Source organism: Stenella coeruleoalba (genome assembly GCF_951394435.1).
Source record: "Stenella coeruleoalba genome assembly, chromosome: 8".
NCBI lineage: Eukaryota > Metazoa > Chordata > Mammalia > Artiodactyla > Delphinidae > Stenella > Stenella coeruleoalba.
Genome location: NC_137154.1, coordinates 92,735,304 through 92,749,652, shown reverse-complemented (window position 1 = coordinate 92,749,652; position 14,349 = coordinate 92,735,304). Strand labels below are relative to the sequence as shown.

The following is a 14,349-nucleotide window of genomic DNA, read 5'->3' as shown; positions in this document are numbered from 1 at the left end:
CTGTCCTTGTTTGTTATGCTGGTAGAATTCAACCTCCTGAAGAACATTTTCTCCGGTGTGGCTACTGTAATTTGGGGACTGGAGCTGGCATTTCACTCATTCCTCCAATAGATGTTTGAGTGCTTGCTTTGTGCCTGGCACATCATAGAACTGAACAAAATAAAGCTCTGCTTTCACGGAGCTTCAAGTGTAGTGGGGAAAATTGGCAAACAGAGTGGGTGGGGGGTTGACAAGAAACCAACAAGTAGAACAGTGTCAGATTAATCACCATGTTATGGAGGAATGTCAAGCAGGGAAGGGGTCTGGGTAGTGCCAGGGAAGGTGGGGGCATTAGCTTTATTAGATGGAACTGCAGAGACAGGGCAAAACTTAGACCATGCCACTGGTCGTGAATGCATTTGATCCTGCGTAACTGCCCTGTGAGGCAGGGTTAAGCCCTGAGCTTAGTCTTGTCAGGCTAAGGTTTGGTACTGAGTAGAAAGGGTAGAGGTGGAACTGAAGACAGAAATGGGCAGGAGGCGATGGGGTGGAGAGGACTATACTGGTAATGTTCACTGGAGCAGAAATATGAGACATTCCTGATGTCTGCTGACACCAGGGTGGAGGCAGGGCTGTGGAGTTCAGCTTGAGATACACTGAAGTGTACTAGAAGCCAAGGCAGGGTTGTGGATGGGAGACCTGTGGGGCCCTGCAGCTAGTGAAGCCCTATCAGTCCAGTGCCCCCTTCTCATAGGCCCTGAGGGACCCAGCCTGCTCTTCTTCCTGGGCCTGTGCTGTGACCACCCAGTGTAGCCCAGTGGTTAAAAGTTCATGCTTCAGGGCAGTGACCTCCAAACCTGTTTTCTTATGTATATTTTCTGAACATGTGTTCCAAGATATGCGTATTTATTTATAAAGTATAACAATACTTTATTGACTAATAAACCTTAAAACGTGACAAAAATTTAACATATTGTGAGATAAGTAAAATACGCAATCTAATTCTTTTTCAAGAAATTTGGATTACCTCTTGCACCCCACTTTGTTAGCCTCTGCTCCCAAGGGTCATATGTTCTGGCTGTGTGAAGTTAGGCAACTTAACCTCTCCAAGCTTCAGTTTTCTCACCTGTAAGGTAAGGATAATAAAAGCATCTGAGAAATGTGAGGGTTAAATGAGATAATTCAAGTAAAGCTCTTAATGCCCACAGGAAGAAAAGTCTTCTCCCTAAACTTGAGTATTAGAATTCAGTCTCTCTCTAGGGACTTCCCTGGCGGTCCAGTGGTTAAGACTCCGCTTCCACTGCAGGGGTCACAGGTTCCATCTCTGGTTGGTGAACTAAATCCTGCATGCTGCCTGGCCAAAAAGTAAATTACCTGAGTTTTAAAAAATAAAACACTGAATGAAAAAAAAAAAAAAATTCAATCTCTCTAGCTTCTCTCTTGCCATGTTGAAAATAGATCCAGGTCATTTTCATTGGAAATATACGCAAGAGATAGCTAGGGGCAACAAATATCAAATGTGGGTAAGATACATAGGTTAGAAACCTCCATATTTTTCATAGTAATTATATTGGGTTTGGAATTCCTGAATTCCTCTGTTGAATAGTTCTTTTTTTTTTTTAAAGGGCTTCAAATGCTTGGCTTTTTATTTATTTATTTTTGGCTGTGTTGGGTCTTCATTTCTGTGCAAGGGCTTTCTCTAGTTGCGGCAAGCGGGGGCCACTCTTCATCGCGGCCTCTCTTGTGGAGCACAGGCTCCAGACGCGCAGGCTCAGTATTTGTGGCTCACGGGCCCAGTTGCTCCGCGGCATGTGGGATCTTCCCAGACCAGGGCTCGAACCCGTGTCCCCTGCACTAGCAGGCAGATTCTCAACCACTGCGCCACCAGGGAAGCCCTGTTGAATAGTTCTTGAAAGCCTATCAAAGCAGATTTCTCTCCACCTAAACATACTAATAAAAATAACTGACACACTATGCCAGATGCTGTTCAAAGCACTTTACACAGTAATATTAACCTAGTCCTTGCAACCATTGGGTTCGGTGTCATTTTTATCCCCATTTTGTTAAGTATGTTGCCCAAGGTCGTACAGTTAGGAAGTTATGGAAGCAGAACTCAAACTCAAGCTGCACTGCAGCTCCAGAGCCCCCGTACCTAACTACTGCTCTCTGGTCCTTCTGAAGCTGCTGGGGGCAGAGATCTTGTTGGGGTCGTGGCTGTAGCCTCGCGGCTACAACAGCGCTTGCTGCACGGTCTGTTGAATGACAGAATGGACAAAGATGAGAAACACGATTGTAACGTCAGAGGGATGTGAAGTGGGCCCGCAACGTGCGCGTGCCCCTCGTAAGCCCACAAAAGCTCACACGAGACTCCCTGCCGGTTCCAAACACCCTCCCTCACTTCCGGTCCTGGCCCCGCCTCCCAGAGTCTTCGCTCTCCGTTTCGCGTTCAAGAATTTTGTCCGCAGCGTCGATCCGTCTCCCCGCCTTCGCTGCTGCCATGGCGGCAGCTCCGCCGCTCTCAAAGGCCGAATACCTGAAGCGTTATTTGTCTGGGGCAGATGCCGGCGTCGACGGGGGCTCTGAGTCCGGCCGCAAGCGTCGCAAAAAGCGGCCGAAGACTGGCGGGGCCGGCGGCAAGGGGTGAGTTGGCCCTGGCGGGGCGCGGTCCGCGGGGCTCGCCGCCCCTCACCTTCCCAGCTCCGCCCTCGGCCCGGCTCTTCCTGGGCTCCTCGCTGGCGGCCCCGAGGGGCCCAGCGCTCTTGATTGCTCGCCCGGCGCTGCCTGAGCCCAGAGTCCGCTCAGACCGCTCCTCGCGCCCCTGGGCAGTATCTTCGACGTATTCAGGCCTGGCTGTAACTTTCATTACTCTTTTCCCGCCTTTGTAGCATTCCGTCCTCTCCCTCAGAGAATGAATATTGTGCCCTGAGACTAAAGTGGTGAAGCAAATTCAGAGGTTCTGTGCGTGGATATTAAGGGCCCAGAACGTGTCGGTGGGGATTCTCCAATGCCAAGGACTCCGGTCCTGAGTCGGAGACCTATGCTCACTTCCTGTTACTCTTCCTACTACTACTAACAATAACAACTAACGCTTATACAGTTCTTGTCATGTGCCAGGCACCGTTCTAAGTACTTTAGACCTAAACGAATTTATTTAAGCTTCATAACAGTACCATGAAGTAGATATTTTTGATACCCCCACTTTTCAAACGAGAAAACTTACGTGGCCCAGTGTACTGGGTTGAATAGTGCCTCTTCCCTCCAAGGCATGTCCACCCAGAACCTCGGAATGTGACATTGTTTAGAAATAGGGCCTTTGCTGTTGTAATTAGTTAAGATGAGGTCATAGTGGGTTAGGATGGACGCTGAATCCAATATGACTGGGGTCCTTTTAAGAAAAGGGAAATTTGGATACAGAAACAGACTTAGAGGGAAAACTACCACGTGAAGATGGAGGCTGAGACTGGACTGGATTTATGCTGACAATAGGGGTTACCAGAAGTGCGAGGAGTCAAGGAAAGGTCTTTCCCTAGAGCCTTACTGCCGGGCATTGCCTTGCAGACACCTGATTCCAGACTTGAAGCCTCCAGAACTGTGAGAGAATACATTCCTGTTGTTCTAAGCCGCCCAGTTTGTGGTACTTTGTTAGGCAGCCCTAGGAAACTAATAATATACCCAATAAAGTCAAGTAGTTCCGAAGAACTAATCCATTTCCTCTCCTGGTTTGGTTGTTGTGTTATTCTTGCTTTCTGTCCCCTCTGACTTGTGTGGATTCCTTGGAGGCAGTGCCATGTAGTGAAATTAACTTGAGCTTTGGAGTAACACTGATTAGGCTTTGCGTCCTAGCTGTGCCACTTTATGGGCTGTGTGGCCTTGGGCAAGATATTTCATCTGTCTAAGCCTCAGTTTTTTCATCTTTAAAAATGAGAGTAAAACGGAATGATATCACTTATATTAAATGGTTGTTGTGATAAGTGATCTTGCCTTTTCAAATAATAACTGTTAATAATGACTGTTTATATTTATGTTTGTTACATAGTTTATCCGTGTAACAAACATTTATTGAGTATTTCCTATGCCAGTTTTTGCAGGGTGTTGAGGATATCACTGTGAGTGAGAGACGCATAGTCCCTACTCTGATGGAGCTTATAGCTTAATGGGGATACAGCCTTTAAACAACTAATTACACAACTGGTTGATTTATTTCCTTTGTGATAAAGTATTCCAAGAATGAGTAATGGGGGTTCTTAGTTGGGGGAGGTAAGTGAAATAGTATTGGAAGGTCTGTGAAGGAAGTTATATATATGCTAGGATTTTAAGAATGCGTAAGAGTTTCCCAGTAAAGAATGAGAAGAGTAGGTCAGGCAGAGGGAAGGAACTGAGACGTGAAATTGATATGGAAAGGAATTTGGCCCATTGTAGGCACCAAAAGATGACTAGTGAGTAGTGAACTGAGGAGGCAGTGGTACAAGATAAAGTTGGCCATATTGGCAAAGAATGGACCATAGATCTTGTAGGATTTTGAGTTTTAGCCTAAAACCAAAGATAAGTGTTTGTAGGCTGTTATCCAAAAATGTTTCTTCTCTTTTGATCTTTTTATTTTTCACATTTAGAATGCGGATTGTGGATGATGACGTGAGCTGGACATCTATGTCAACCACTAAAACAGAAAAGGAGGAAGAGGAAGATGATGGAGATTTGCCTGTGGTGTGTATCTTTTGAGGCTGTGAGGACTTTGAAATGCAAGCCTCTCGATCTCGACTCCCAGTGCAGGGTAGATTAGTAAGGGGGAAAGTTGAGGGCAGAGAAGAGGTGACACTTTCCGGGAGCTATTTTAAAGTAGTCTTCTTTGCTGATGTCTATACACAGTCTTTGTATATGGAGGGCTCCATCTGCTTGGAAACAGGAACTGATCACAGAGAGGCAGGATTCCTCAGTGTCGGTGATAGAGCCATGGTTAGAATTCACCATGGTTCAATTTGTTGGAACCTACCTTAAAAATAACGTTCAGGTTCAATCAAAGGAAACTTTTTAATTGCTCATTTTATTTCCTGATTCAACTAAGCTTTAAATTATATGCTCTTGCCTAAGTACAGGAGATATGTAGATTAAGAGAACATAGTGTCTGTGCTTTACAGGTCATACTCTACAATGGGAGACTGAATTTCAAATGACAATATGATGAATGTTGGAGATAAGAGTTCACATATGTACCAGGTGCCATTAGAACACAAGGGAGATAGCATACTTTTTATTCCACTGGGAAATTCCATGAAGGATGGAAATATCTGAATTGAATTTTAAAGGATGAGTAAGAGCCAGGTGGGTAAAAGCATAGGCAAATAAGTTAGCATTGGTGTGGTCATGGAACCTTGCTCAGAATTGCTGAGAAACAAGGTGAAAAGGAGAGCTGTTGATAGGCTGTATTATACTAAAAGGTTGTAAAGGTGAATTCCAGATGAGTATGTTTAATGTTAGTCCCCAGCATATTCTATAATATTGATAGATTATTTAAAAGAAGGTTTGTTAGTAATTAGAAGGGAAATAGTGATCGTAAGGAGCCAATTTAGTTTCAGTCAGAATGAATTACTGAAGCCTAGTTAATGTTTATAACATTTGTTGTTATTTTTAAATTTTATTTATTTATTTTTTAAAAATTAATTAATTTATTTATTCATTTTTTTTTTTGGCCTTGTTGGGTCTTCGTTGCTACGCACAGGCTTTCTCTAGTTGAGGTGAGCGGGGGCGACTCTTCATTGCGGTGCGCAGGCTTCTCATGGCGGTGGCTTCTCTTGTTGCGGAGCACGGGCTCTAGGCGCGCGGGCTTCAGTAGTTGTGGCGTGCGGACTTCAGTAGTTGTGGCTCACGGGCTCTAGAGCACAGGCTCAGTAGTTGTGGTGCATGGGCTCAGTTGCTCCGCGGCATGTGGGATCCTCCTGGACCAGGGCTCAAACCCGTGTCCCCTGCATTGGCAGGCGGACTCTCAACCACTGTGCCACCAGGAAGCCCTATTTTTTTATTTTATGAAAGCAATACATGTTTATTGTAGAATATTTTGGAATTGTAAGAACGTTTAACTTTTAAAAAGAATATATAATCACTTTTACTGTGACCATCCAGAGATGACAACTGCTAACGTTTAGATGCTTTAATTCATAGATTGTAATACTTGTATTTTATTTATTTTTTCAAATATAATTGGGATTATACTATACATATGGTTTTGGAGCCTGCTCTTTCACTTAATAGTTATGTTGTCAATACTTTAGTAAGACTTTAAAAAATTCTTTGAGAATGTGACTTTTAATGGTTGCATAGTAGCTCAATATACATATTAATTTAATCTGTCTTATTACTGGCTGTATGGGTTGTTTCCTGTTTTAAAATATCGTAATGATTTAATAAACATTTTGGACATAAATCATTGTAAGAATCCATTTATTTCTTTATTCCTATGAAGTGAAATCAATAGGTTAGCGAGTATGGTCATTTTAGGTGTTTCCCATATTGCTTTCCAAAAGGTGGTATGAATTTGCACTCCCACTAGAGGTGTATGGGAATGTCAGTTTCCCCATTTCTTCATCAATATTGGAGCATTATTCACATCAACAAAGCAACTGCAAACCTATGTCAATTTGGCAGGTGAACAGTGGTATCCATATTCTTTGAAAAAATAGTAAAATGAATGATTTTTCATATGTTTATTGGGCTTTTGTATTTTATGAATTTCTTGTATTTGTCCATTTTTTTAGAAACTTGGAGTTTTTATTTTTTTCATTGATTTATTTGATATTTGTATAATAGGAATATATTATCTGTTTTACATGCCGTAGGTATATTTTGTCATTTGCCTCTTCATTTATAATAGTTTTTGATATTTAAAAATTTTGATTTTTTGTACTCAGGTCTGTTAATTTTCCTTCATAATATTGTCTTTTGCTCTTATGATTGTCCCAAAACCTACCTAAAGGAAGCTTTAGCCCCACTGCTAGACTCTATGCTTGTTACAACAGACCTTGGTTATTGAATTCATTTTTGTTACTCCAAGATTATCACAACCAATAATTAGGACAACCACAGTAGTAGTGGCAGCACAAGATTAATAGGTGTAATTTACCATGTACCAAGCACTGCTAAGCTTACATGAATTATCTGTTGAATCCTCATAGCAATCCTTAGATCCTGCTTTTACAAATGAGGAAATTGAGGCTTAGAGAGCATAATTTGCCAAAGGTTATACAAATATTAAGGGGCAAAGCTGGGAATTTAGATCTCAATTCATCTTGTTTTTTTAAAAATAAATTTATTTATTTATTTATTTTGGGCTGCATTGGGTCTTTGTTGCTGCATGCAGGCTTTTCTCTAGTTGCGGCGAGCGGGGGCTACTCTTTGTTGTGGTGCACGGGCTTCTCATTGCGGTGGCTTCTCTTGTTGTGGACCACGGGCTCTAGGTGCACGGGCTTCAGTAGTTGTGGCATGCAGGCTCAGTAGTTGTGGCTCGTGGTCTCTAGAGCACAGGCTCAGTAGTTGTGGCGCACGGGCTTAGTTGCTCCGCAGCATGTGGGATGTGCCGGGACCAGGGCTCGAACCCGTGTCTCCTGCGTTGGCAGGCGGATTCTTAACCACTGCGCCACCAGGGAAGCCCCATCTTGTTTGAAAGCCTGTGTTTTTAATGCCCAGTGAGAGATCTCAAAACTAGGTTATATGAAGAATGATGGTAGGATCTTGGGAGAAGAGAAGAAGTAGAGGGGAATTCAAACCTGGGTTTGAGTTTCAGTTGTGCCACTTGCTAGGTTGAGAAAGTTACTTAACTTCTCTGAGCCATAGTTTGCTCTTTGTAGTGTGGAGCCTTTCTTTCCAGGGCTTTTGTGAGGATAAAGTGAGATAATATAAGTAAAGCACAAAACACAGTGCCTTGCTCATAGTTGCTACTGTGTAATTAGAATTTATTATGCCAGCCATCTTTGAAGGTCTGTCATGTGGAAAGGGGAACAGTTGCATCAGAGGTAGGACTAGGGTGGATGGAAAGAAGTTATAGGAAGGTAGATATGGGTCCAATGAAACTAAAAACTTTCTAGCCCCAAAGTGCAGTGGACTGCCTTGTAACATGAGTTCCATGTCAGTGAATTAGTTCCCTGTCAGGGAGGGACTATGTGAGTGATCATTTATCAGGTATACTGTAGAGAAGATTCCAAATTTGTTTGGGAATTTGGATGATATGAAATATGGTCTTATCCCTTAAAAATTCTATGAGTCTGTGTACATTTTATTGACTTCTTTTGGTTGGATACTAGAAAAACTGTCATTGTGACTACCTACAATAAGAAAGTTTTCATAAGGAGTCCAAAGCCCTTAATGAATGATAGGATGACAGGAAACCTGCCTGTGTTTTCACTCTGAATGTAAAAGTAAAAGGGTAAAAGGAGTTTAGCTTTTAGCTTACAAGTGGCAGTTGTATACCTGGCACATTAATAAGGAGGTATGTAATGAAAGAAATTAACCTCTGGAGGGAAATTGATTAGTCAGAGAAAGATCTATAGTTAAACCATCCAGTGCCAATCACATGTTTATGGAGCAAATGTAACTGAGGACCAGTACCTGTTTCTTCATGGCCGTTTTGGGTCTTCGTGTGCCGTGTATTATTAGGAATGGAATAGTCGTAGCTTCAGGTTCTTGAGACAACAACAGTGTTGCTTGGCTGGATCCTGTGGATTTCCTTAACGTATTGTTCTCACTCCCACAGGTGGCTGAGTTTGTGGATGAGCGGCCAGAAGAGGTAAAGCAGATGGAAGCCTTTCGTTCCAGTGCCAAATGGAAGCTTCTGGGAGGTGAGTTCCAACAATAGGTAAATCTGAATTTCCCATTTATAGGAGAAGGCTTTTTTCTTTTTTAATTGAAGTATAGTCTACAAGATTGTTTTAGTTCTATGTGTACAGCAAGGTGATTCAGATATATATATATATATATCTTTTTTCAGATTATTTTCCATTATAGGTTATTATAAGATACTGAATATAGTTCCCTGTGCTATACAGTAAATCCTTGTTGCTTATCTATTTTAGGTACAGTTGTTTGTATCTGTTAATTCCATATTCCTAAATTATCCCTTCCCCCCTTACCCTTTGGTAACCATAAGTTTGTTCTCTATGTCTGTGAATCTGTTTCTGTTTTGTATATAGATTCATTTGTATTATTTTTTAGATTCCACATATAAATTATATCATATAATATTTGTCTTTTTCTGACTTACTTAGTATGATATTCTCTAGGTCCATCCATGTTGCTGCAAGTGGCAATGTTTCATTCTTTTTTATGGCTGAGTAATATTTCGTTGTGTGTGTGTGTGTGTGTGTGTGTGTGTGTGTGTGTGTGTCTATCTCACAGCTTCTTAAACCAGTAGTCTCTTGACGGACACTTGGGTTGTTTCCATGTCTTGGCTATAGAAATAGTGCTGCTGTGAACATTGGGGTGCATGTATGTTTTTGAATTAGTATTTTTATTGTTTCCAGATATATACCCAGGAGTGGAATTGCTGGATCATATGGTAGTTCTATTTTTAGTTTTTTTTTTTTTTTTTTTTTTTTTTGCGGTACACGGGCCTCTCACTGTTGTGGCCTTTCCCATTGCGGAGCACAGGCTCCAGACGCGCAGGCTCAGTGGCCATGGCTCACGGGCCCAGCCGCTCCGCGGCATGTGGGATCTTCCCGGACCCGGGGCACGAACCTGTGTCCCCTGCATCGGCAGGCAGACTCTCAACCACTGCGCCACCAGGGAAGCCCTATTTTTAGTTTTTTAAGGAGCCTCCATACTGTTTTCCACAGTGGCTGCACCAATTTACATTCCCACCAACAGTGGAGGAGGGTTCCCTTTTTCCACATGCTCTCTAACATTTGTTATTGGTAGACTTTTTGATGATAGCCATTCTGACAGGTGTGAGGTGATACATCATTGTGGTTTTGGTTTGTATTTCTCTAATAATTAGGGATGTTGAGCATCTTTTCATGTGCCTTTTAGCCATCTGTATGTCTTCTTTGGAAAAATGTCTATTCAGGTCTTCTTCCCATTTTTTGATTGGGTTGTTTTTTTGATATTGAGTTGTATGAGTTGTTTGTGTATTTTGGATATTAATACCTTATTGGTCGCATCATTTGCAAATATTTTCTCCTATTCCATAGGTTGTCTTTTAGTTTTGTTGATGGTTTCCTTTGTTGTGCAAAACCTTTTAAGTGCAATTAGGTCCCATTTGTTTATTTTTGCTTTTATTTCTTTTGCCTAAGGAGACTGAGCTGAGAAAATATTGCTACAATTTAGTCAAAGAATGTTTCACCTATGTTCTCTTCTAGGAGTTTTGTGGTTTTAGGTCTTGCATTTAGATCTTTAAACCATTTGAGTTTATCTTTGTATATGGTGTGAGGGAATGTTCTAATTTCATTGTTTTACATTTGGCTGTCTGGTTTTCCCAGCACCGCTTGTTGAAGAGACTGTCTTTTCTCCATTATATATTCTTGCCTCCTTTGTCATAGATTAATTGACCATAGGTGTGTGGGTTTATTTCTAGCTCTCTATTCTGTTCCATTGATCTGTGTGTCTGTTTTTGTGCCAGTACCATGCTGCTTTGATTACTGTAGCTTTGTAGCATAGTTTGAAGTCTGGGAGGGTTATACTTCCAGCTTGATTATTTTTTTCTCAGGACTGCTTTCACAATTCTGGGTCTTTTGTGGTTTGATATAAATTTTAAGATTACTTGTTCTCGTTCTACGAAAAATGTCATGGGTACTTCGATAGGGATTGCATTAAATCTGTAGATTGCTTTGGGTAGTATGGCCATTTTAACAATATTAATTCTTCCAATCTAAGAGCACAGAATATCTTTCCATTTCTTTGAATCATCTTCAGTTTCCTTTGTCAGTGTTTTATAGTTTTCAGCATATAGGTCTTTCACCTCCTTGGTTAAGTTTATTCCCAGGTAATTTTTTTTTAATGCTGTTTTAACCAGGATTTTTTTTTTTACCTTCTCTTTCTGATGTTTCATTGTTAGTGTAAAAGAAATGCAACAGATATCTGTATATTAATCTTATATCCTGCTATCTTGCTGAATTCATTTATTAGTTCTAATCATTTTTGTGTGGTGGCTTTAGGGTTGTCTATGTAGAGTATCATGTCACAGTTTTATTTTTTCTTTCCAGTTTGGATAGGTTTTATTTCTTTTTCTTGTCTGATTGCTGTGGCTAGGACTTCTAATACTATGTTGAATAGAAGTGGTGAGAGTGAGCATCCTTGTCTTTTTCCTGAATTTAGGGGGAAAGCTTTCAGTTTTTCACTGTTGAGTATTATAGCTCCATTGGCTATGAAGTAAGTGCCAGTTATCAAAGGTAATCACATGACCTAGACAAAAGATTCTTTTCAATATGAATATAATCCTGTGTGTAAATGATTTGCTGAGCTAGAAAATGTGAACTGCAAAATAGCATTGCTATCTGGTTCACATCAAGACACAATATGTTTATTTCTTTACATGAAAACTGCATATTTGCTTTTTCATACAAATCAGGCCCACTGAATGGAGACAGCTTTAGATCTTTTGACATTTGAACTACATAGCCTGGGGGGCCTTTGTAGAGACTTTTATATTTTATAATTCTTACTTAAAGTATTATCTCTGTGTAAAACTTTTTTTTTTTTTTTTTTTTTGCGGTACACGGGCCTCTCACTGCTGTGGCCTCTCCCACTGCAGAGCACAGGCTCCAGACGCGCAGGCTCAGCGGCCATGGCTCACGGGCCCAGCCGCTCCACGGCATGTGGGATCTTCCTGGACCGGGTCACGAACCCATGTCCCCTGCATCGGCAGGCGGACTCTCAACCACTGCACCACCAGGGAAGCCCTGTGTAAAACTTTTGAATTGCTCTTCCTGATGGTTACTCATCTCTTACTCAGAAGTGTCTTTTTTTTTTTTTTAATTGAAGTATAGTTGATTTACAGTGTTGTGTTAATTCCTGCTGTACAGCAGAGTGATTCAATTATATATACATTCTTTTTTATATTGTTTTCCATTATGGTTTATTACAGGATATTGAATATAGTTCCCTGTGATATATAGTAGGAAAAAAAAAGTATTATACTTTCTGCCTTTAGGTTAATTATCCTAAAATTCTGATTAGAAAAAAAATGCATAACAAAAGTGACAGTTGGCTATGGGTTTGTCATAAATGGCTTTTATTATGTTGAGATATGTCCCCTTTCTACCCACTTTGGTGAGAGTTTTTGTCATGAATGGGTGTTGGCTTTTGTCAAATGCGTTTTCTTTGTCTACTGAAACGATCATGTTTTTTTTGTTTTTGTTTTCGTTTTTGTTTTTGCGGTACGCGGGCCTCTCACTGTTGTGGCCTCTCCCATTGTGGAGCACAGGCTCCGGACGCGCAGGCTCAGCAGCCATGGCTCACGGGCCCAGCCGCTCCGTGGCATGTGGGATCTTCCTGGACCGGGGCACGAACCCGTGTCCCCTGTATTGGCAGGCGGACTCTCAACCACTGCACCACCAGGGAAGCCCGATCATGTGTTTCTGTCTTTCCTTTTGTTAATGTGGTGTATCACACTGATTGATTTGATTTGTGTATGTTGAACCATCCTTTGTGACCTTGGATTGCATCCAACTTGATCATGCTTGATCATGGTGTATGATCCTTTTTATGTATTGTTGGATTTGAGGGAAGCCTTTTTTTTCTATCCTACACTTTTCTTTTTAGATGAATGCATAGTTTATTTTAGTGTGTCACTGATCCTGAAAAATATAGTGAAAAAGAATTCGGAACTTATTCAGAGGTAGTAAGATATGAGAACTGAGAGACCAAGTATTCCACTTTTTCTTATATTTTGGTTTTAGGGTTACTGAGGTCAGGAAGTGACTCATTTGGGTGTCTTTCAGCACCCACTCCTTTCTGGCCCAGAATAGGAGAGCACTTAGTATATATTTGGAGGAGTTTATGAGAATCTGAGGAACAGAATTTGGAGACTAAAGCAACCTCTGTCCTCTACCAGGTTGAAGTGACACATGTATGGGCCAAGGATCAATGTTTTCTATCTTCTCTTTTTGTATTAATAAATCTTTCTTTGTTCTTCCCTTAATTATTGGTATTTTGCAGCACATTATCCTCCATTTGCCACTCTACACCCTCTCCCTAGGCTAGTAATTTAACTATCTATTTAAAACATTTTTTGAGTTCTTGAGAGTTTGGTAAAGGACATTTGTTATGTCTGAGCAGAAATGAGACCTAGTCTTATTTGCCCTAGTATTCCCTCTGCCCAGCACAAAGAGTTGCCATTAAGATATATTTCTTGAATTTCTAATAGGTATTTGATTCTTACAGCCTACTGCTCTTTGGTAAATCATCACTTGGGGCTTAGCAGTCATTTCCCCTTTTCCAAAAACTTGGTGGTAGGTCTGCTTACTAAGGGACACAGACTAAGAAATACTTGGTCCCAGTGAGTCACAGCCCTGGTCCCAGCAGTCATTTGGGCTCTGTGTGGCCAGTGGAAGAGTGCTGATTTTTACCCTCTCTGTTCCATTCTCACATAAGGAAGGATCTTGCTTCTTGATAGTTAACTCCTGTTTACCCTTGATGCTTGTTCCCTTTCACATATGGAGGGTAGAAGAATTAACTCCTAAACAGAATTTATTCTTTCTGTGTTATACTTTATGCCTTTAGGTTAATTATCCTAAAACTATGATTAGAAAAAAATGCATAACAAAAGTGACAATTGGCTATTGGTTAATGACCACCTTTGCCTCAATTTTTAGTACATTATTATTATGTTTTATGAATGAAAACTTTATTATCAGTATTATTTTATCAGAATCCTGTTCACTCATATCTATTATTTTCTGCCTTATCGTGTGGCTGTGTTTCCAGTCTTCTTCACAATCTTTTTTTCAGAGAGAATCTTCTGATTTCCATATCTGTAGGTCTAGGAAGTGACACACAGAGACACACACACACACAAACATAAACGTGCATAGTTGTTTTTCATTTGCCTCACCCTCACTGGCCCATTGGTTACTGGAAATATCCTGACTGATCTCTGACCCTTACTTCCTTTTTATAAATATCATGGAATTTATCAACCTCATGGATTAGACTTACTGTCAGGTACCCCACAGATATCAGTACTTTTCTCTGAGGGGTGGATTCCAGTCAGAGGATCCTATTCTCCAAAGTAAAGGAGCTGACTTCGTTTCATTCATCCATTTAACAAGTATTCATTGGGTCCTACCCAACTTTTATTTGTGTTTGTATTTTCTTTGTTTAGGGAGCTCAGTGATGAGAAATAGAGGGGGAAGAGAAACTGGATTTTGGAACTGTCCTGATTTGCTATAA

General features: G+C 40.9%; 1 protein-coding gene across 3 annotated transcripts in view; it reads left to right on the top strand.

Annotated features, from left to right (window-relative positions):
• Positions 1-2,357: 2,357 nt before the first annotated feature.
• Positions 2,358-14,349, top strand: part of BUD13 (BUD13 homolog) — a 49,292-nt gene continuing 37,300 nt past the window's right edge. For all 3 annotated transcript variants that reach the window (XR_013829299.1, XR_013829300.1, XM_079928106.1), the window contains exons 1-3: positions 2,358-2,619; positions 4,590-4,683; positions 8,720-8,804. Coding sequence is in view for 1 of the 3 variants with exons in the window: in XM_079928106.1 (XP_079784232.1) it covers positions 2,477-2,619; positions 4,590-4,683; positions 8,720-8,804 (322 nt within the window). In the remaining 2 variants the exon portion in view is untranslated. The remainder of the gene's footprint in view (positions 2,620-4,589; positions 4,684-8,719; positions 8,805-14,349) is intronic.